This window comes from Giraffa tippelskirchi, chromosome 2 (assembly GCF_054371585.1).
Source record: "Giraffa tippelskirchi isolate mGirTip1 chromosome 2, T2T-mGirTip1v1.2.pri, whole genome shotgun sequence".
Classification (NCBI taxonomy): domain Eukaryota; kingdom Metazoa; phylum Chordata; class Mammalia; order Artiodactyla; family Giraffidae; genus Giraffa; species Giraffa tippelskirchi.
The window spans coordinates 180,178,774-180,203,578 of record NC_137276.1 but is presented as its reverse complement, the minus strand read 5'-3'; the positions used below and the strand labels follow the sequence as shown (position 1 = coordinate 180,203,578).

At 37.9% G+C, this 24,805-nt stretch overlaps 1 protein-coding gene and 1 pseudogene across 2 annotated transcripts in view; one reads left to right on the top strand and one right to left on the bottom strand.

The window, feature by feature from the left end:
* The window catches only part of MORC1 (MORC family CW-type zinc finger 1), a 157,206-nt gene that overhangs the window by 114,963 nt on the left and 17,438 nt on the right, over positions 1-24,805 (bottom strand). The window contains exons 5-9 of the mRNA XM_081573662.1: positions 24,166-24,256; positions 23,407-23,515; positions 18,496-18,655; positions 16,601-16,706; positions 43-168 (exon numbers count right to left, since the gene is read on the bottom strand). Of these exons, the coding sequence (XP_081429788.1) occupies positions 43-168; positions 16,601-16,706; positions 18,496-18,655; positions 23,407-23,515; positions 24,166-24,256 (592 nt within the window). The remainder of the gene's footprint in view (positions 1-42; positions 169-16,600; positions 16,707-18,495; positions 18,656-23,406; positions 23,516-24,165; positions 24,257-24,805) is intronic.
* Positions 14,989-15,645, top strand: LOC145539012 (dnaJ homolog subfamily C member 15 pseudogene; annotated as a pseudogene). The gene has a single exon (XR_014077503.1). The product of XR_014077503.1 is annotated as a dnaJ homolog subfamily C member 15 pseudogene (transcript).

Genomic DNA, 24,805 nt, shown 5'->3' with positions numbered 1-24,805 from the left:
AAATGAAAACTCCATGAACACAACTGAACGAAGGTGAATTACCTGGGTCTGTAGAGGCAATAGCATAGGTATTTTGTTCTAACTCTTTTGGCCTGAATGAATATTCTCATCCGAGGATCAAAATATAGAACAGATGCATAGGCTCTGAATGACCATCTCTCTGGAAAACTAGGAAAGAAAAAAATTGAATATAATAATGACATTATGTGAGAAGAAACAAATAAGACTACCAAGTCATAATGATTACTACTAGCAACTCCAGAAAGTTTTTTCCTAAACCTAACGACATGACAAATACCAGCAAATCTTATAACACTCACAAACCCCTAAATACAAGGGCTTACCTGAATAACCTACACTTAGATTAGAACTGCCTGCAACGCAGGAGACCTGGGTTGGGATGAGCACCTGGAGGAGGATGTGGCAACCCACTCCAGTATACTTGCCTGGAGAATACCCATGGACAGAGAAGCCTACAGGGCTATAGTCCATGGGGTCGCAAAAAGTTGGACACGACTGAGCGACGAAGCACACAGATTACTACTGAACTCTGGTTGGCAACTAATTGATTCTAAGTAGACTTATATCAGTGGAGAAGGAAATGGCAACCAACTCCAGTACTCCTGCCTGGAGAATTCCTTAGACAGAGGAGCCTGGTGGGCTACAGTTCATGGGGTTGCAGTCCCACGTGACTGAGCAACTGACACAGACACACACAGACTTACATCAGCAATAGAAAAGATACCTTTCATAAAAACTATCAGCCCAGAAGGACAAAATCACATCAAACAAACAAAATAATTCCCTTGCTTAAGCATAACAAAAAAGAATCTAGGCCCACTTGAATGAAATACATTTCCATGAAGTTACTGTGCAGAGAGAAATACAATAAAATGTTTCATTTGTCTTGAAAATTATGGACAAGAAACATAAAACTTCATTCTATAACTGAAGTAAGTATTAACATAAGGATTAAAATAAATATTAATGGCCAGTTGAAGGGAGGAATCCAACAATGGAAGTGAAAAATAAAAAGAGAAAAGTAAAGGATGGAAAGGCAATGAAATCGAAGCGGAACAACGTAAACAGCCCATGAAGAAAACTGCTCTTGTAAAACCACATGGTGTTGAGAAGTCTTTGTGTTGCCGTATACCAACAACTCCAGGGAACTTCAATATTAAAGTATATTTACAAACTGTAAATCCTCTCCAAACAGACAAGAAATAAAGATCAAAAAAGGCCTAGCCATGCTGAAGAAGTAGCACTCTTCATCTACTAGGTCCCAGAAAAGACTACTATGAAGGCTATATGGCACAAACAGAAAGCAGGGAGTAGTAAACCTATCATTTTTACATTCCCACCTCAGTCCAGAGGGAGGCAAGCTGATGGAAAAGAAATATAAAGCCTGTCTGGGTGGGGGTATTGCTGCTCAATGGGTCACAATGTTGGCAGTTACTCAGTGAGAAAGAACAGAACTCCAAGGAATTTATAAAAATGACGACAAAGCCCACAGGCTTGCAGTCTAAGGATTTCCTGGTTGGTTGTAAGCTCCTCCAGGCAGGATCTGAAGCTCATTATAAATCCATTAATTGTTTAAAAACAAATTCTTTTAAAGTAAGCCTTCAGTAGAATTTCCCAATATTAATTATATAAAAGTATCTAGTTATGGCTGTTGTTGTTTAGTCACTAAGTTGTGTCTGACTCTTTGCGACCACGTGGATTGTAGCCTGCCAGGCTCCTCTGACCATGGTATTCTCCAGACAAGAATACTGGAGTGGATTGCCATTTCCTTCTCCAGGGGATCTTCCTGACCCAGGGATCGAACATGGGTCTCCTGCATTGCAGGCAGATTCTTTACCATCTGAACCACCAGGGAAACCCAAGGTTAATCACAGCGGTCATTAAATGGCAAACATGAGTGTAGCTTTAACATGACAAGAAAGGCTATGTGCATGAAGTTATATCATTGCAATAATGAAGTTGATTATTAGTATACCAGAAGCTGTACAAGCAAGTTAAATCCTCACCTGTAAAGAGAAAAAAAAAGTCACCCTGGGACACTAGAAAAATTCTGAGTCCTTTTCCCATTATTCAAATCCTTTCTGGATCTCCTGATTTGAAATTGCCCTTACAGCTAGAAGTGTTCTTTTAACTTTCCTCAAAGTTAACACTTCTCTGTCATTTGAAAGTAAAAGTCAAAAGTAATTCAGAGCCAAGTTTGAGAGTTTGAGAAATGGGGTAAGAGATCAAACTGGGTTAGACAAGTTTTGATTAAAAAAACATCACAAATATAAAATAAGGACACGAATCCTTCTGCCTCTTAATAGGTCATTTTCTAGTCATTCAATAAATATTCAATGAACATTCACAGCATGTGTGTAGGGGATCCTCAAGACCTTCCTCTGTGAGGAGGGGAATGCACTAGAAAGTCTCATGGGACTCAGCATATAACTGTACTCAAGGCTACGATTTATCATGGAGATGTATAAGGATATACAGGGACTCTTACAGAAAAGATAATGGTGTCTGGAAGAATCTTTGCCTGGCTTTCTCATGTTCTCTCCCTCTCATGAAGGGTCACACAGACAATACTCTTGCGCAGCTATGAATATGTAGCAACATGTGTGTGATGCTTCTGCCTAAGGAAGCCTGTTAAGAGAGTGAGAACTCAAGGTTTTTTTGTCTTTGTTTGTTGTTTCTGTGTTTGTTTTTTTCCTGGGGCTGGTCATACAAGCACCCTCTGCCTAGCATGTATTAAAATTCCAGACTCCCAGAAATAATGTGGATCTTCAGCATAAATCAGGTTATTTGCACAGTCTGCACACAGTGAGCCGTCTTTATCTGTTAGAGAAAATTCTGTATCAGTGATGGGGGACTGTTTACCAGCTAAGTTCCCAAAAGCCAGCCAAGGGTCAATCTGGTAAACAAACCTTTTAATATTAACTTCCCATTTACTTGTGACTAACAGAATGGCAATAATTCTTATGCTATTATGATGTTTCAGAGATAGAAAAAGAAGGCTAAATAGGAAATCTGCATATGAAATAGGCCAATCAATGTCATTTTCAAATGCTTTTATATGATTCATAAGGTCCTTCATGACCCTGACCCCACTTAATTTTCTAGCCTCATCTCCCGCCAGCTTCAGTCTAGCCATTCAGGACTACTGACTTCTCCAGATATGGGATCAAGCTTTATAATCCTTAAGCCTTGGCACATTTCAATTCATTGGCCATTTTCAGTTACCTCCTCCTCACGCTTCAGGAGATCTCATTTGCTGTCAAAGCCTTCCCTCACTCCCCAAGATTGGGTGAATCACTCTCTTCCAGTGCTTCCCTCCTTCTGTACCTCCTTTTCATAGCACCTGGGCTTCCCAGTGACTCAGCAGTAAAGAATTTGCCTGCAATGCAGGAGACCTGGGTCCACAGAGGAGTCTCTGTTGTTTTTCAGTTGCTAAATTGGATCTGACATTTTTCAATCTCATGGATTACAGCACACCAGGTTCCTCTTTCCTCCACTATCTCCCGGAGTTTGCTCAAATTCATGTCCATTGAGTTGGTGATGTTATCTAACCATTTCATCCTCAGCTGTCCCCTTCTCCTCCTGCCTTCAATCTTTTCCAGCATCAGGATCTTTTCCAATGAGTCACCTCTTTGCACCTGGTGGCCAAAGTATTGGAGCTTCAGCTTCAGCATCAGTCCTTCCAATGTATATCCAGGGTTAATTTCCTTTAGGATTAACTGGTTTGACTTGATCTCCTTGCAGCCCAAGAGACTCTCAAGAGTCTTCTCCAACACCACAATTCAAAAGTATCAATTCTTTGGGTTGTTGGAAAAGGGTGTTTGCTATGACCAGCATGCTCTCTTGCCAAAACTCAGTTAGCCTTTGCCTTGCTTCATTTTGTACTCCAGGGCCTAAACTTGCCTGTTACTCCATGTATCTCTTGACTTCCTACTTTTGTATTCCAATCCTCTTTGATGAAAAGGACAACTTTTTCTGGTCTTAGTTCTAGAAGGTCTTGTAGGTCTTCATACCACTGTTCAGCTTCTTTGGCATCAGTGGTTGGGGCACGGACTTGGATTACTATGATGTTAAATGGTTTGCTTTGGAAATGAACTGAGATCATTCTATCATTTTTGAGGCTGCACACAAGTACTGCATTTCAGACTCTTTTGTGGATTATGAGGGCTTATCTGTCTCTTCTAAGGGATTCTTGCCCACAGTAGTAGATAAAATGGTCATCTGAATTAAATTCACCTGTTCCCATCCATTTTAATTCACTGATTCCTAATATGCCAATGTTCAATCTTGCCATCTCCTGCTTGACCACTTCCAATTAACCTTGATTCATGGAACCAACATTCCAGGTTCCTATGCAATATTGTTCCTTACAGCATCAGATTTTACTTTCACCACCATACACATCCACAACTGAGCGTCGTTTCTGCTTTGGCCCAGCTGCTTCATTCTTACTGGAGGATTAGTAATCACCCTCCACTCTTCCCCAGTAGTATACTGGACACCTCCCATCCTGGGGGGCTCATGTTTCAGCATCATATCTTTTTGCCTCTTCATACTGTCCACGGGGTTCTCCAAGCAAGAATATTGGAGTGAGTATCCTTCCACAGATCAGAAAATGACTCTAAAATCCAGGTACTGGACTAAATTAGATCCCTTCTGGAATATCTCAGAGGTGCCATATTTCTACTCATGAAAACACTGTATGTTATAACCAAGACAGTTTTCTAAATTTACTGCCAAAGTCCCTAAAAAAATCTCTGAAGATTTTTTGAAGTTAAAATTAACAAGGCCTAAATTATCTTGAATATATAGAAGTGCATAAGGGTTTTTAACTAGTTTAAGTTCTGAACTATAAAGGGGATAACCAAATTTAACCTTAGGGTAGATTATACCTAAGAGAAATGTCAACTCAAAGAGGTAATTTAAAAGGAAAGTTATAAGCTTCGCAAAGTAATGAAAGTGCTTCTACCATAACCATAGTACAGTAAGAAGCAAATTATAACAATTTGAAGCTGTAACTTTTGATGTGTTCCCAGGCAGCTCAGTTAAGACATAAACTGGAGACATTACAGAATGCTGCACAATGACTGTCAATTTAGAAATACACTGACAATATGGCACCTAATTTCAAAACATTACTTAGTACAAAATTTCAACTCTGTGACTCTGTATTATACCACTGCTTTAAGAACTGCTTTGTTGGATGGGTTCCTCTAGTTGCCTGAGATCTGGAACTGTGATGGATTCCAGGGGTACGAAAGGCACTTTTGATGTCAGTCAATTCCATGACATGCCTTTTTTTGTCATGAATCTGTGACAAGAGTCCATGCTGTCTTCCATTTTCTCATAAGGGTTGAGTATGTTAAGAAGATAATAAGTAACTGAAAGCAACATGGGTACAAGGAAATCACGTGCACAACAGACCAGATGAAATGGTCATATGATCCCAGCCCCCACCAAAAGGGAATCAGGAAAAATGCTGCAGGAGCGATTAAGCCTTCACAATTTGAAAACGTAATTCACAAAGACACATACACCCCAATGTTCATTGCAGCACTATTTACAATAGCCAGGACATGGAAGCAACCTAAATGTCCAGCAACAAATGAATGGATTAAGAAGATGTGTTACACTTATATACAATGCAGTATTACTCAGCCATGAAAAGGAACAAATGTGAACCAGTTCTAGTGAGGTGGCAGAACCTAGAGTCTGTCATACAGAGTAAAGTAAGCCAGAAAGAGAAAAACAAATATCATATAGTTATGCATATATATGGAATCTAGAAAAATGGTATTGATGAACCTATTTGTGAGGCAAGAATAGAGACACAGATGATGAGACAGACTTGTGGACACAGGGCGGGAAGGAGAGGATGGGACGAACTGAGATAGTGACACTGACATACATACACTACCATATGTGGGAAGCTGCTGTATAGCACAGGAAGCTCAACTTGGTGCTCTGTGATGACTTAGAGGGGTGGGATTGGTGGGGGGGTTGGGAGGGAGGCTCAAGAGGAAGAGGACACACATATACATATAGCTGCTTCCCTTGTGGCTCAGCTGGTAAAGAATCCACCTGCAATGCAGGAGACCTGAGTTCGATCCCTGGGTTGAGAAGAACCCCTGGAGAAGAGAAGGCTACCTACTCCAGTATTCTGGTCTGGAGAATTCCACGGACTGGTATAGTCCCTGGGGTTGCAAAGAGTCAGACTCGACTGAGCAACTTTCACTCCATAACTGATTCACGTTGTTGTACAGCAGAAACTAGTACAGCACTGTAAAGCAACTGTATTTCAATTAAAAAAAAAAGAATATTTTACATAAAACTCCATATCAACAAATTTGAAAATCTAAACAAAATGAGTATTTTTAATAAGAAATTATAAATGATAAATTTGCCTTAAGAATTTTAAATTTTGAATTGATTAACAGTTATAACCCAATTGAAGAGTAAAAAAAGTAGTAATAGGCCCACAAAATTTTCAGGGAACTTCTATCCAACCTATAGGTAAACAAAAGATTCATTTTATATAAACTCTTTTAAACTAACAAAAGAGGTGAAAAACTTTCCAGCTCATTCTACTATAGACTATACACCAATACTAAGATAAAGATAATAAAAGCACAACTATAGCCAGTCTCATACGTAAACATAGAGACAAAGAAACATTAAATAAAATACTAGCAAAATTAACACAGTGACTAATACATCATAAACTAGTTGGGTTTATTTGAACAAAGCAAGGATGGTTCAACATTATAAACGCTAATATAATAATACATTGCTTTACCAGATTAAAGGAGAAAAACAAATCTAAATCACTTCAACACATATCAGAAAGCACTGACTACAATTTAATACCCATTTTCTGATGTAAAAAATAGATAAAAGGAACTCAATAAACTAGAAATAACTGCCTTCCTGAAACTGAAAAGGCATTGATTTGAAGGAATAATAACTAGAATAATCATCATACCTAACAGTCAAATGTAAAAAAAACTCTATTAAGACAAAAACAAGGCAAAAAAGCATGTCTGCTATTACCACTTCTATTTAACTAGCTAATTAGTGAAAACAAAGAATAAAGAAATAATAAGTAGATGGTTGGAAGGCATCACTGACTCAATGGACATGAGTTTGAACAAACTCAGGGAGATAGTGAAGGACAGGGAAGCCTGGCATTCTGCAGTTCATGGGGTCGCAAAGAGTCAGATATGACTTAGCAAATGAACAACAGAAATGAAGACATAAAACCATCACTGTTTGAAAATAAAAACTACACATAAAATTTAACTGAAAACTATTAGAATAAAATAGTTCAGTAAATGGTGAGATATAATATCAACAGGCAAAAAGTCAATGCTTTGCCATCAGTAAACTAACAAATAAATAATTTGAAAAAGCAATGAAGAAAAAAATAAGTCTTATCTGAATGCTAAGAAGAGTCAGAAAATGCCCAAGAATAAACCTAACAAGAAACATACAAGACCTAAGTGAAGAAATAATAATAGCTAACAATTACTGGGTATGTACAACGTGACAAAGAAGAATTTAAGCACTTTTTACATCATATGTCATTTAATCTTCACAGCAACCCTGTGATATAATACCATTACTATCATTACCATTACTATCATTACCATTTACAAATGAGTAAATTAAGGCTCTGTGAGGTTAACTACCTTCCCCATAAAAACACAGCAGGTAGAACTATAAATTGAACTCAGTCTAACTACCAAAGCTCTGTTCTTAATTAGTATGATATACTATGCTGTTATAAAACTCCACTCAACTATATAAAAGTAGACAGGAATAAGGACCAAAACATAAATATGCTAGTTATCCCCCAATTAATCCATAAATTCAATGGACTACCAGTTTAAAAAACCCAAGAATTTTTTATAATAAAACTTGAAAAGCTTATTTTAAATATTCATATAAAAAAGAACATCTACAAGTATAGGCAATTTATAAAAAGTTTAGGGGTAGCCTTACCAAATAACAAAATGCATTATAAGGGCTGTAGCAATTAAGAAATTCTAATGGAGCAGGAATAAAAAATTATATCAGTGAAAAGGGACAGACTGTCTAGAAATAGATCCATGAATGGTGGCAATCTAGTTTATATTAACAATACACTTCAAATAAGTAAAAAAGGCTGGATTATTTGTTAAATTCTATATCCTTTAGGAAAGCACGAAATTAATCTATCCTTCCCCATGCATATATACTTCAAAAATAAACCCCAGATGGATTAAAAGGCTATATGAAAATAAATTACAAATATTAAAAGAAATTATAAGAAAACATATTTGGCTAAGGACGGACTTTCTGAGTTCAGAATGCAAAAGAAGCAGAGAAAGGAAAGTATTAGTATTAACAGATGTGACCTCAAAAAATCAAATATTTCTGTAAGACAAAGGACAATACTAACAATGTTAAAAGTCAAGGGTGGAGCTTCCCTGGTGGCTCAGAAGTAAAGAATCTGGCTGCAAATACAGGAGACACAGGTTCGATACCTGGTCCAGGAAGATCCCAGATGCCATGGAGCAATTAAACCCTCACACCACAGTTACTGAGCCTATGCTTTAGAGCCTAGGAGCCACAACTACTGAGCCCAGGTTCTGCAACTACTGAAGACCGCATGGCCTAGAGGCCGTGCTCTGCAACAAGCAAAGCCACCACATGAGAAGACTGTGCACTGCAACTAGAGAGTAGCCCCCACTAGATGCAGCTGGAGAAAGCCCGCATGCAGCAATGAAGACCCAGCACAGTCATAAATAAATAAATAAATACGTTTTTTTAAAAAGTCAAGTGGGGAAAAGGAATGGAGATGTGTGTTTATAAAAAGCAAAAGGAAGCGTCTTTGTGCTGATGCACTGGTGAATTTGCATCAAAGTTTGTTCATTGTATTAATGTCGATAACCTAGTTATGATATTACACTATAGTTTTGCAAAATGCCACCACTGGGAAAGGGTACACAGCCTCTCCGTATTGTGTCTTATTATTGCATGTGAGTCTACAATTATCTCAATAAACATTTCAATTTAAAAAAGGCCAAGTGTCATTCTGTGTGTGTTCAGTCAATTCAGTAGTGTCTGACTCCTTGTGACCTCAAGGACTGTAGCCCACCAGGTTCTCTGTCCATGTGATTCTCCAGGAAAGAATACTGGAGTGGGTTGCCATTTCCTCCTCCAGGGGATCTTCCTGACTTAGGGACTGAACCCACGCCTCTTGCTTCTCTTGCACTGGTAGGCAGATTCTTTACCACTGCACCACCTGGGAAGAATGTCAGACTAGAGGAAAATGTTTTCTTCATATTTAACACCCAAAGCATTAATAGCTATACTACATTAAATATTCCTAAAAATCAACAAGAAAAACTATATAAAAGAAATATAAGCAAAACACACAAGCAAATTATGGAATTAAGTGTCAAAAAACATGAAAATATACTCAATTTTTTTAATAATTAGGAGGAAACTGGAGTGCAAAGAAATATTTAATCTACCTGCTAAATTTTTTTAAGTAACAAAAATTCATTATCTCACAGTTCTAGAAGCTAGAAATGTGAGACAAAGATGTCAGCATAGTTAGTTTTTCTGTGTGAGCTGTGAAGAAAAATCTGTTTCATGAGTTTTGCCTAGGTTCTGAGAATTTGCTACTTGGCAAAATTTTTAAAGACTGATTACATCAAATCATGGTAAGAATCAGGGCACTGAGAAAATTCAGACCATTGGTTAGGTGCATAGAAATGTAAGCATTTCACACAGCACTTTAGCACTATTTAAATTTAAAATTACTACCACTTAATCCAGCAATAATTTTTCTAAGAATACGAAAGAAGTATTTGTACATGTGCCCTAAAATAAAACAATCAGCATTGTTGAAAAAGTGAAAAAAATGAAGTTTAATCAATAAAGGAGCATTGATATATAAATCACATTATACATTATATAGTAGTGTATAGTAACTGAATATTACACAAAATTGTTATATACCAATATACAGTAATTGATCACTTTATAGCCATTTCAAAAATTAGGTATAGCATTTTTAAAAGAGTCATCTTTTAGTATGAAGTGCAGCATTATCTTCTAAAGGGAACCAGGGTCTCTTGGAGAAATGATTGCAGTGCTACAACAGGGAAAAAAGGAAAGTAATATGATCCCAGAACATCTTGTGGTTCCAGCAAGTACAAAAGTGTTTTAACATGATGGTGACATGAAAAGAACATAAGATTCAGCTTGAACAGGCTCCCACTAGCCAAAGCCAAATTTAGAAAAACTTTAGCCAAATAACTTATATAGACAGTAACAGATTATGACCCTTAAAATAGAAAGAATAAACAAGAATCCAAGGATCCAAACTACATATAAAAAGAGGAAGAGCAAGAGGTTGAAAGATAAAGCAAGTGTGGTAAAACACCAACATTTGTGGAATCCTTGGTATTATCTTTGCAACCCTTTTGAAAAGTCTAAATTATTTCAAAAAAAATCTGCATTAAATCTAATACAAATTGACAATTACTGAAAAGAAAACTAGATGATATATTTAAAAACTCAAGGTGCAGAATAATTTCTATAGAAGAGAGATTAAAAGGACCTAGGGTGGAAAATGAGGAAGCACTATTACACTGATCTGTATGGTTATGAAGTTTGATTGGTTTTCAATAAATTAATATATGTGTACTACTTGAAGCCCCTCCCATCATACACACTTCATCTTCTGCCCCAAAGATTAATGCCCCTGGAACAGGTGATAGACAACCAGGTAAACAAGCAAGAGTGAGATGTAGCAAAGAGTAAAGAAAACTAATACACGGATCCAGGATTCATTGGCATATTTTACATGTAACAGCAAAGTCTTTATTATAAAATTATAATTTCATACCAGTATCCACATAATGGGCTTCCCTGGTGGTTCAGGTGGTAAATCATCTGCCTGCAATGTGGGAGACCTGGGTTCTATCCCTGGGTCGGGAAAATCCCCTAGTGAAGGTGATGGCAACCTACTTCAGTATTCTTGTCTGGAGAATTCCATAGACAGAGGAGCCTGGAAGGTTACAGTCCAGGGGGTCACAAAGAGTCAGACACAACTGAACGGCTGACACATCCACATAATAAGGTTATATGTCTTATTAATGAAATTTAAAACATCCAAATTACAGAACTGCAATTCCACACCTGGTATCTACATAAACTCTCTGAGTAAGGAATGTCAAAGCAGAATGACAACGCTGTAGATTCTGTATATGCCAGTTTACACTAACCACATATGAGGTTAATGATGGGCAGTGACTCATTTTAAAACCTTCCACCAGTCTGTCATCTTGCACTTGCTTAGTCCTACTACCCTCCATCAATATACAACCTTTGAAAATGACTTTTAATTTTAATAATCTGTGTGACTGTGATTGAAGGCTACTAACAACCACCAGTGAGAAGGTAAAAATGGATTAACCTGATTCTGTCTTGATTCTATTCTGCACAAATAGACTACTTCAAGGAAAAAACAGTTTGGTGGGGGAAAACTTTACAAAGGTTTGAGGTGTGGGATTTGGTTCAGAGTTCCAAAAACTTCCATAACGTAAATTAATAAACAAAAATTGGGGTGTCCCTGGTGGCTCATTGGTAAAGAATCCACCTACCAATGCAGGAAATGTGGGTTCAATCCCTGATCTGGGAAGATCCCACATGCTGCAGAGCAACCAAGCCCATGCACCACATCTATTGCGCCTGTGCTGTAGGGCCTGGGAACTGCAACTACTGAGCCCACGTGTCACAACTACTGAAGCCCACGGGTCCTAAAGACTGTGTTCTGCAACAAGAGAAGCCACAGCAAAGAGAAGCCCCCACAACACAACTTGAGAGTTGCCCCCTCTCACCTCAACTAGAGAAAAGCCCGCACAGCAGCATAGACTCAGCACAGCTAAAAATAAATAATAAATTTTTAAAAATTTGTCTAAACAGGCCCAAAAGAGACATCTTGTTTTCTGTTATTAGTTCACTTTTATTTCTTTAATATTTAGTATTCTCAGCGCTCTCCGGCCCCTCCATTTTGTTCCAAATTTTGATTTGTTACAAAGCTATATATATTTCATACCATCTTCTTCCCTTTCGAGAACTCTGCCTAAATTTAACATGATATAATTCAACGCTATTCTTTTTCTGTAGCTACAACTCTTTCTGCATGTTGCCCTGGAACCTCTGCACCCTTCTCTTGCACTCTCCACATACCACAATCACAGATCCAAACTCCAGTATAATATATCACACATTAAATGCAAACTTATGCCTCATCTGCATTCTGAAATTGTGAGATGACTGTTATATACCTACACATAATTTTTCTTAAGTGAAAGCAGTTTATCTGTAGACTGATACTGCCAAAGCTCAAGCCACCGCCCTGTGCTTGAACATCAGACTGTTATATACCTACACATAATTTTTCTTAAGTGAAAGCAGTTTATCTGTAGACTGATACTGCCAAAGCTCAAGCCACCGCCCTGTGCTTGAACATCACACTTAAAGAAATTTTCATGAGACTATTGTCATCTTGAAACAAGACCTTGCCAATGGTCAGATTACTACTGTTAGAGCCTCAGCCCAAGGTAAAATGATGAAGGAGTTTGATTGCTAAGTTTAAAATAATAAATTAAAATATTGGTGATGCCAAATATTCACAAGAACTATATGAAAGTTCAGAGCCTTTGACTTACTGGTTCCCTTCCTGGGAATCTGTCTTAAGAAAATAATTCAAAAAATAAAAAAATATATGTTTACAAATATGTTTATTTCAACATTACCCACAAATAATGTGAAACACTGAGACCAATGTTACTGTACAAAAATGCAGGAATTGTTATGTAACTTATGATGAATCAATGCAATGGCCACTTATCAAGAAATCATGAAACGAGGCTTATTAAGACTATACATATAACTTAGGATAAAGTTTAGAAGCAAATCATAAATGAAAAAAGAAAAATGAGAAATTGCACTTAAAAACACAATGGACAAATATAAATTAATAATCATGATATAGAAATTCTTTTCCTTAAAAAGTTTTAAAATATTGTTTTACTTTTGATTTTACAATAAGAAAAATTGGAAGACAATAAATTATATCAGAAAATCAATTCTCTGAAGCCAAACAGAAGCCTGAAAGCTTGGGTTTTCCTATCCCTATGTAGAAAATTAAATTATTTTCAGAATTGGAAAGACCACACCATCTAAGACTAAAGGTGAAAATTAGTTCAACACCTTGAAACTTGTTTTTGGACAGATGTCAAATCATGCCCTGTGGCTTCTAAGAGATACAATAGCCAGAATAGAAAGAAATAGTGAAAAAGTTGTTTTATTACAAACCACTTATTCTCAAAACCAACATATGTAAACTGTACTTGATTAGAAGTTCAAAGATCAGAAGTCATAAATGGAAGAGGAGTCAGAAAAGATCCATCTTGGACCAGATGTATTCTTTCAGTCTCAAGATTTAATGGCTTTACTAATCCCTTAGTGAAGAGGAATTAGATGTTATTGTCAGAATCCACTGACTTTTTAGGAGAGGTAACTGTGACATTATTACTGTCTCCCCAGGAAGTAGTATTGCTCTCTCTACTTGGCACCAGCTGGTACTTACAAAAGAAGCCATGAAATGTATTGCATCTTTGGTACAGAAGTTATGCCACCTCTTTACAATAAATCCTTCCTCATAAAATCCCATCCTTGTCTTTAGAAAACTTTTCTTGTGATTGAAATGTGAAAAATTTTGTTGAAAAATCAATCAAATAAAAATTCCAGGGTGGTCAATGTTCCAAAGTGAAATTGTATATTTCCTAGGTCTGATCCATTTTCTTTATTTTGTAATTAACTGCCTAAATGCTTTAAGAGGGCTTCCCTGGTGGCTCAGATGGTAAAGAATCTGCCTGCAATGTGGGAGACCTGGGTTGGGAAGACCCTCGTGAAGGAGAGTATGGCAACCCACTCCAGTATGCTTGCCTGGAGGATCCCCACGGACAAAGGAGCCTGGGGGGCTAATAGTCCATGGGGTCGCAAAGAGTTGGACATGACTGAGCAACTAAGCACAGCACAGCAAATGCCTTAAGAAGCTTCTAGCTTCATTAAACAATCTGGGAACAGAAGGAATTTTCCCCTAAGAATTAGCTGTCAAATTATTCCTCTAATAATATATTATTTCCTAATGCTAGTGTTGAAATGCTAAGGCATTCTGACAGATAATTGTTTGAAAATTTGAGCTCAAAGCTGTTAAGTAGTATGAAATATTGGTTTTGGAACCAGTTCTTAACTAGAGGACAAGGCCAGCAAGAGAGGAGGAGACAGTAATGAAGGTGCCAGTAACAGTTCTGGGTACCCTTTCTGATATTGGCATATTAATGTGGGCAAAGGGGTTCCCAACACTTGTAGAACAGTAATTAGGCTAGATATTTTTTAAAAAAAAACAACAACCTTCATTTCTGTGCAAAATGAGAATTCCACATTTTAGAATGAGATGAGAAAAAAATATACATTAGAAAAATGTAGAAAAGATAATTTAAAGTGGGTTATCATATGTTAAAGTCTCTAACTGGGAAAAGAACTTTCAAAATTTCACCTCCAAGGAAAAAGGAAAAGTTGTCTAACCTGATGTGCTTACTTGGGTCTCAATATCTTAGCCTAAAACTTCACTGTCCAATACCATAGCTTCTGGCCATACGTGGCTATTGAGCACTAGTACAAGTTGATATGTGGTACACGTGTAAACCACACTGGATTTCAAAGATTTGGAATGAAAAAAAATTGAATGGAAAATGTCTTAATATTTTTCACACTGAAATTGAAATTATAATGTTTTATATATACTAGATGAAATAAAAACATTGTTAAATTAATTACACCCATTTCTTTTTACTTTTCCTAATGCAGCTATTCATAAATTTAAGATGACATATAGGTAGGCAGCGCGGCGCTCCGAGGGCCCCGAGCCGCGCCGTCATGGCTGCCCGGGTCGGCGTCGCGCCAGCCGGCGAGGGCCTGCGCTACGCCGGGTCCTTGCAGCCCCCCGCCCAGCCGTCGGACGCCGACCTCGACCGCCGGCTGGCAAGAAGTTTGATAGCTGTGGGACTGGGTATTGCAGCTCTTGGCTTTGCAGGTCGCTATGCATTTCAGATCTGGAAACCTCTAGGACAAGTAATCACAGAAACTGTGAAGAAGATTTCAACTTCTAGCTTTTCATCCTACTATAAAGGAGGATTTTACCAGAAAATGAGTCGGCGAGAAGCGAGTCTCATTTTGGGTGTAAGCCCATCTGCCAGCAAGGCCAAGATTAGAGCAGCTCACAGGAGAATCATGATTTTGAATCACCCCGATAAAGGTGGCTCTCCTTACTTGGCAACCAAAATTAATGAAGCAAAAGACTTGCTAGAAGCAACCACCAAACACTGATGGATGCTCAAGGACCACTCGAAGGAGAAAAAGGGGGACCTTATAAAAATTGTCTTGCCAATTAATCTAAACCACGGCCTTCATAATTTTCCTACATGTACCAACCACAGTCATTTCTTCCATGACTAAGCTATCTCATAATAAAAGCTGAGCAGTCAAAAAAAAAAAAAAGATGACATATATTGTTCATATTTTTGGCTTTCACTATATTTCTACTGAACCACAATTGTTCATTGAATGAATCAGTCCAGATTAAATTCCTTTAAAATCCCTTCTAACTGTAGCATTTTAACACTAACAGAATAAAGGTTTTAGCTAATAAGCTTTTTTTTCCTTCTTCCTTTTTCATTAAAAGTTTTTTATTATTGGAGTATAATTGCTTTACATGTTACATTCATTTCTGCTGTACAACATCAGTTATATGTATACATATATCTCCTCTCTCTTGAGCCTTCCTCCCATGCCAGCACTCGAGGTCTTCACACCAAGACTGGTGCTCAGTACCAAGCACCAAGCCCAGCTCCCTGTGTTATACAGTACCTTCCCAGTAGCTACTTATTTCACACTTGGTAGTATATACATGTCAATGCTACTCTCCCAATTTGTCTGCTAATAAGTCTTAAATACAAAGTGAAATACAAAGTTACTTTCGAGAAATCTAGGTTTAACCACTATTTCATATTTCTCCACACTTTTTCACCCATGCCCCCTACTAATTTCTCATTCTGTTCCCTATGGATCCCCAATGGCCAAGAAAAATGAATATCCATTTATTTGTTTACAAACTGCCAGTAAGCAGTTCATATGAACTGTCATTCAGCGATATTCCTCTGAATCACCTCTGAAATACATGAAAAATATTGATTCCTAGGCTTGATATCCAGAGATTCTGACTCAGTACATGTGGGGTAAGACAGGATCTTGTACTTCTCAAGAAGCTGTCTCACAGGCGCAGCGAGGTTTGGGAATCAGTGGTCCAGCCTAACAGACTTTATCCGTAATTGGGGTAAAATGGCTCTAGTGCTGAGGCCCAGTGGCCTCGGACCTGGAACCAGGATGCAGGTTTCCTAACCCCAGCTCACTGGCATTGTTGACACATGTTCTAACACACACTCATATTACTCACTCTTCAAGAGCTCCAGCCATCAGTATATCTTCTTTGTCAGTTTTAACATCCAACTCAGGTTCTCCACTAAGTAGAAGCTTCAAGTTATAAATAACCAGCAAAGTACCTAGTGGAAAAATAGATGTTTGACTTTTGTCAATATTTAACTATACTAAGCATTAGTCATGGTGTTATTATCTCACCTAGGGAGTTAAGCCTGCTATAGACTAAATTTTCTTTTGTACTTCAGTAAATAAAATGCCTTGGTAAGTTCCAATATATATGTCTTATACATGTCTTATAACAAATTCCACTTTCTGCCAAGGAGCATTGAGTTTCTATAGCATCGTGCTTCTTTTTAACTATTCAACTTATTATGTCTTTCAGTGTGGATTCTTCTCATAATTTGCACTATAAAAACTGTTAGAAGCCTGAGCCAAATTTGTATTATAGGTAAAGCTTTCATTGCTAGAAATGAAATCAATGCACATAAGAACAAAGATGAATTTTTACCATTTGTATAAATATAAAGTATTGCTTTTGTATAAATGTGTATAAATATGAAGTAGACACTAACAGAGGTGTTGGTAAACTTTTCCTGTAAAGGGCCAGAAAACAAATATTTCAGACTTTGCAGGCCTCTTACAACTACTCACAACTCAGCTCTACAGTGTAGCATGAAAGCTGCTGCAGGGAAAATACAAATGAATGATGTAGCTATGTTCCAGTAAATGTTAATTAAGAAAAACAGCCATGGGGCCGATTTGACCTGCAGGCCCTACCTTGTTGATCCCTGCTCTAAAGCACAGTAAACAAAAACAAGCCAAATTGTTTATCAAGTTGATTATAATATAAAGACAAACAGCACTGTCAGAGAAATTTGAAGAACAACCAATTACACTTTTCTTTTTGATAATACTAAAATGGAGGGGAGAAAAGCAGAGTGACTAAGAATCTGGACTTGGACTTGGGAGCCTAAATACATGTGTCAATACCCTGGACCAACCATTTACTATCACAATGACTTCAGGTAAGTTTCCTGATCTATATGATAGAGCTCATGAGGCACTTAAAACACAAGAGTTGTTTTGAGGATTAAATGAGTCAATTTTTATAAAGCATTTAGAAAAGTGTTCAGGAAATAGTATTATCTTTCAGTAGTATATATATATCAGTATTTCACAATTAGAAGGCAACTAAAGAGATGATACATTAACCTTCCTTAGAGTACACCATGTATCTTAATGAAATATTTAAGTGCCATTATTTTTCTTCTATGAGAAAGAGAAAAGGATGACATAAAACATTACTTTTAAACAAACTGCCACAAGTTACAGGAGAAATTTGCTATAAATATAACATAAAACAGAATTTTAATATAAACAGAATAGAATTTTACACGTTAACATTAGAAAAAGCAGAACGCAAATAGCTTTCTCTAGAGCAGGAACCTTTTTGCTTCTAGATATGAAAAGTGGTAGAAATCTGGAGATAGACTGGCACAGAAGCCTAGACTTGTTACTTTATAAACTACTAACTCTCTTATAAACCCTGGGATCATCTAGTCTTGGATGCTATAGTAAAGCATCTCCTGACGCAGAGAGATGGGGAGAGAGACTGTCTCTTGCACTGAGATTGTGATTCCCTACGATCATAGCCTGTGTCAACCTCTCCTTACCTGGTTTCACCAGGCTCTTACAAGTACGAACATTTCTCCCAGTGCCAGTGACTTAAGAGTTATTCCTGTTTGGATTCTCTCAGACAAAATTTATATAAATAAAATGAATAACTGCCCCATACGAGATTCCACATGGTATTTTAAATAGAAACAAGTATAAAATCATATTTACAGTCTTTTGTATGACACTGAAAACAAACATTTCCACATTAAAATTTCAGGGTTGTGATGATCTTACCACATTTGCCGTAGATCATATTAAACTGCTGCATCAATTCAGCTTCAGTTTTAAATGGAGAATATTTATAAATTATAGACAATTCTGTTGAGAATTTTTGAGGATCATCTGTGACAGATTCTCTGGTTCTTGTTAACCATGAAGGTATTGGAACCACAAGCTATTAAAAAAAACACATCAATTTACTATGAAATATACAAATAAATAACATCATTTTTTTTTGTCTGACCCTAATTCAGTCCTTTTACCATCCAGCCAAATTATACAACACTAAGTTAAGAGTGTACTTGCCCAGGTATTCTAGCTTGATAAGGAAGAGGCACAAAACAAAAATGTATACTTAAGAGTTTTATTCTAAAATGTTCCACTACAGAACATGGTGATGGAATCTACCTCAGCCCCCTACAGAATTATGGGTCAAATGGCAGAGGGAACAACAGTATCAGCATTTCAGAAGTTGAAAAGTATGACAGCATATCCAAGTTACAAATCCAAAGCCCATGCCAGAAATGAGAAGCACCAGACTGGTTTACAATTCAGGGCTCCCTCAAAGTCTCAGAGATTGATGGCATAAATTAGCTCTCGAGGTGGGCGTGAAAGGAAAAGAGAGCTACAAGTAGTCCAGCTCCCCATCTGGCATTAGCTCCTCCCCCTCCTCCACAGGGACTGGATGTTTACTCTTTGGAAAGAGTGGAACAAAGTATGTCTGGATTAGAGGATATGTCAGGCACAGTTGGCAGGTGACCTTACTGAGACTGTGTGCTTAGTCACTCAGTCATGTCTGACATTTTGGGACCCCATGGACTGTAGCCCACCAGGCTCCTGTGTCCCTTGCGTGGGGATTGTCCAGGCAAGAATACTGGAGTGAGTTGCCATGGCCCTCCTCCAGGGGATCTTCTCAACCCAGGGATAGAACCTAGGTCTCCCGCTTTGCAGGCAGATTCTTTACCTTCTGAGCCACCAGGGAAGCCATGAATACTGGAGTGGGTAGCCTATCCCTCCTCCCAGGAATTGAACTGGGGTCTCCTGCGTTGCAGGCAGATTCTTTACCAGTTGAGATACCATGGAAACCCTTACTGAGATTAGAGGGATTCAGTGAAAGTATACATATTGGATGCTGAGAACTGCAGGTCTCATCTCTCATTTGGCTCCCAGGTTCTGCTAGCTAGGCCTTCAGGTATAAGACTATAGGAGTCTTCTTTGAGATACCTGACCAGTCCAGAGGGAAAGACATAAGGAAAATTATATTGAAGATTTCCCAATAAAACAGCCCAGTATGTATTATTGCGACCTGCATGGCTGCCAAGCCCCACCCACACTCTCAATTGGCATTTTATTGGACTAATCTTAAAAGTATTCAAGATTAACAGTCATCTAAGAAAAGTCTCTGATGTGACAGACAGAGACCAAATAAACAAACACAAACAAAGCAACTCAAAAACCATAAGAGGAAGATGAAAATCTCAGGGGAAAAATTAATCACAGTTAATATCTTCAGAGCTCTAAGCAGAAATATTGTATCTATGAAATAAGAACTATGTATCTTTCAGAAGGAATATTGAGAGACTAAAAAGACTCTTTAGAAATAAAGAACATGATTACAAAAAAATGTCTATAAGAGGGTTGGAAGATAAATGTCAGAAAATCTCACAGAGAACAAAGCAAAAATTTAAGGACGGAAGATAGGAGAAAAAGGATAAGAAAATTAAAACCACCTCCAGACATCCACAAGCTAAGAACAAGTGTTGTAAAATGAGAGAAAAGATAATATAGATGGAAGAAAATCATCAAATATTATAGGAAAACAGCACAGAATTAAAGGACATGAATTTTCAGACTGAAACATTCAACAAGCACCCAGCGCAATGGGTACAAATAAACTCACCCAAAGGCAAAACACTGAAATCAGAACACTGGAGAGAAAGACCCTCAGAAAACAGAGGGCGAGGGGAGAAGAATGGGTCACACAGAAGACCCAGGAATTAGGATGGCTTCAGACTTCTCACTAACACTAGAAATCATATGATAATGGAGCAATCCCTTCAAAATCATGAAAGAAAATTCATTTGAAGAAAAAACCATCAAGACAAACTATCATTAAGTGTTTGGGTAGGAAAAAAACATCTTCATGCATGTGAAGTCTCAACATGTTTTACCTCTTATACACCCTTGTTGAGAAAGCTAATGGAGGATGTGTTACACCAAGAAGAGGGAGAAAGCTAGGGAACTAGCTTTCTCTGGAACTAGAAAGATGAAGAGAATTGCCAGGATGATGGCAGGGGCAGATCCCAGGATGTCAGCTGAACACCAACCACGGAAGGGGCAGCATTTAAGAAGATTGCAGAGCAGAGTCCTTCAGGAAAGTGGAAGTGACAAAACAGCAGGTGAAACTGTCCCGCAGGAGACTAGCTTGCCGACTGGGATTAACACAGTGACAAAGACACATAAAACTGAGCAAATATTCAGTGACAGTGATAAGTACACAGACACTAAGCAAACAATTGTTAACTGTCAATTAAAGTAAAAAGTTCTGCAGGAAAAGGAAAAATAGCTTATGATGTGGTATAATTGTGTACAGTATAGTGCTTATATAGTCTCATAATAAAAATACTGAATATTGACACAACCAAAATTACAATCAAGTTATATTGAAGGTAGAGAATTGGAAGGGTGTAGATGTGTGATAGGAGCAAAGAAAAAGTAACAGATAAATCCTCGTCTTTTATACTGGGAGCTTAACAGGTAATGCTGAAATCAAATCAAGAAGTAACAATACAAGCATGTTACATAGAGATTTGCAGGAAAATATCAAAATAATCAGCTAACATTGTTAGCTGCTGTATATTGTCACCCTGCTTATTTAATTTATATGCACAGTACATCATGAGAAATGCCAGGCTGGATGAAGCACAAGCTGGAATCAAGATTGCCAGGAGAAATATCAATAACCTCAGATATGCAGATGACACCACCCTATGGCAGAAAGCGAAGAAGAACTGACAAGCCTTGTGATGAAAGTGAAAGAGGAGAGTGAAAAAGTTGACTTAAAACTCAACATTCAGAAAATTAGGATCATGCATCTGGTCCCATCATGTTATGGCAAATAGATGGGGAAACAGTGACAGACTTTATTTTGGGGGGCTTCAAAATCACTGTAAATGGTGACTGCAGCCATGAAATTAAAACATGCTTGGTCTTTGGAAGAAAAGTTATGACCAACCTAGACAGCATATTAAAAAGCAGAGACATTACTTTGCCAACAAAGGTCTGTCTACTCAAAGCTACGGTTTTTCCAGTAGTCATGTATGGATGTGAGAGTTGGACTGTAAAGAAAGCTGAGTGCCGAAGAATTGATGCTTTTGAACTGTGGTGTTGGAGAAGACTATTGAGAGTCCCTTGGACTGCAAGGAGATCCAACCAGTCCATCCTAAAGGAAATCAGTCCTGAATATTCATTGGAGGGACTGATGCTGAAGCTGAAACTCCAATACTTTAGCCACCTGATGTGAAGAACTGACTCACTGGAAAAGACCCTGATGCTGGGAAAGATGGAAGGCGGGAGGAGAAGGGGATGACAGAGGATGGGATGGTTGGATGGCATCACTGACTCGACGGACATGAGTTTGAGCAGGCTCCGGGAGTTGGTGATGGAAAGGGAAGCCTGGCGTGCTGCAGTCCATGGGGTGGCAAAGAGTTGGACATGAATGAGCGACTTAACCAAACATTGTTGAAAGTCATCGCCATTATATAAGTGGAAATGGGAAGGTCACTGGTTTTATTTTAAAAAAGAAAAAAGGAAATGGCTCATTTTAGGAAAGCTAGAATCGAAGCTTTGGCCCAATTTCCCATGTCTTTACACACAGAAAGTACAACACAAATGCTTAACATATTGCTTTTCCTCATGTCAGAATCCCACTCAGCTACTCTCTGTTGCTTCTAGACTATTCCTATTAACTAGACAGACTCCAGCACTGCCAGCGGGCATGCTGGGCTCCTGCTGGACAACCCCACATTTCCATACTATCCTCCAAACCCCACAGTTATCTCAGGTCTGAGACTTGCCACATGCCATTTCTCACCACTCCAGCCTTTACGGATGCAAATGGTCTTTTCCCCATAAACTCTCACTCAAGGCTCTCTAGTCTCTTCATCCATATCATGCTTTTGACATTTTACTAATAGCAGGAATAGATACTCACTGAACAGCATGCTTTTAAAACACCTTCATTTTGTTATTTATCCAATTCATACATGTCTGCTTTATTTTGTGACTAAACTGAAAACACTCTGATGGTCAGGGGGTCTTCTCCTTGTTTTCTACCTTCCACAGGGTATATCCAGAACTGGGCAGACAGCAGTTACTCAACATGTATTTGTTATACTGAATTATAACTGATGTTCATAATACCAAAACTCAAACGCTGCAAATTAATAAAATGTCCCTGGGTCAGAAAAGGGAGTTAAAATTATGGCCAAGAGAGTAATATTTTTAAAATCTATTTTGCATTCAGTTTCTTCAGATGTTATTTTCCTAGTCTTCTGAATTCAATATTCTATTTACTTTAAAAGTGACAACCTATTTATGGATAGGTGGTGGAAATGTTTTGCAGGCTTCTTCCAAAAAGCTCACAGTGCCAAAGGGAGCCTCTTATTCTGGAAGATATGTGTACATGGATAATAAAAATAATGTTCTGAAAACAGGCTAGGATTAGAAAAACTACTCAAAAAAAGATCAATAGGACAGGCCTCCAATGACCCCAAAATGGCCAGCCACCCTCTATATATTTCCCAGATGTATTCCTAAATTTCTAAATCATAATAGGAAAGCACCCATGATAGACTTTACCTTCTGAAATGGTAAATTAAAATAACTTTATTACCATGGAAACCAAAGGAAACTCTCAACCCTTACCTCATTCAGACCTTCTCTTTCACAGAATGTCTGAGAAAAAAATACACAGGTCATCGTTTCTTCCTTCTTTGTAAAAAGAATAAAGTCTTTTCCAACCCTCATGGATCCGCTATATTAAAAATCAAGAATATAATGGTTTATATCTCAAACATTAGAGAGAAGGGACAGGGGAGCACAATATTGTTCTTTTCACTGAAATAACTCCACTGTTTTGCTGACTCTTAACTAAGGAAGTGTAAGAATGATTTTTTTTGTTTGTTTTCTCAAAACAGAGCAGAGTTTGAACTAATCCAGCCCCACATTCTCACTTAAGATATGACTGCTGAGACAAGGTGCTGTCCAGGGCTGCAGCAAAGAAGGATCATCTAGCAGGTGCCACACAGGTGGCCGTGGCCTCATGTCCTCACTTTTCATTGAGCAGACTAATCACATAAGCTCTGGACACATGTAACACCAATGCAAAGACGTGCATTAAGAAACAAACACAGAAATGCAATGAAGCTCTACAGTACACAGGTGCTACTTCACCCATCTCTGAAAAAGAGATTCATCCTCTCTTTGAGAATTAAATTTTAAAAGACTGTAAAGATTTAAGTCATTTTGGGCATGGAAATTATAAAACAAGCTAGGACTCTTGGGTTTATATTCTTTTTTTATTTTCTCAAACTTGGATCATTCTCAGTAAGACTTCCTTTAACCAAATATCATTCCTGATAATCAGTATCAATAATACTTACATTATAAGAAAGAAGTCCTCACCTTTTAAGGCCATTGCCATATTGCCCAATAAACTTCAAGGTTGATAACTGTTTCTTGGATGTTCCAAAGTAAATGATATCTGATGCTTCCTCTACAATTGACGAAGACAATATAAGTAGTTAGGACATAGGAGTCTTCACATTGGCCAGAGATCCAGTTGTCAGGATGTCACACATATATTAGGGCAGATCCATACTTCTTGCGTGAGTGTAGATAAAATGATCCTTGTCAGGCTCCACAATCTCTGACCAGGATCTTAAGAGCAATGCACTGACAAGAGGTCAGAGAGACCTAGCTGTGTGACCCTGGGAAGTAGAGCCTTAATTTCCTTGACCCTAAATGGGAGCTATTAACACATCACAGAGTTGCTGACAAAGATAAAAGGAATAAATGAGATGATGTGTCAACCTTGAGAACAATACATGCCATTTGATAAATGCTAATAAATTAAAGATGCTATAATTATTTGTACCACTAGTAATTATTCCATGATTTTGGCCCTTATCCAGCCCCATGTGAGGTTGCTAACTGGGGAAGAAGGGCTCTCTATTTCTGACTTTGAGAGTTATTCTGCTGATCTCTCCAGGCATTCTGGAATTCTGGAAAAGAATCCTCTTAACTTCAAAACACACATACCTCT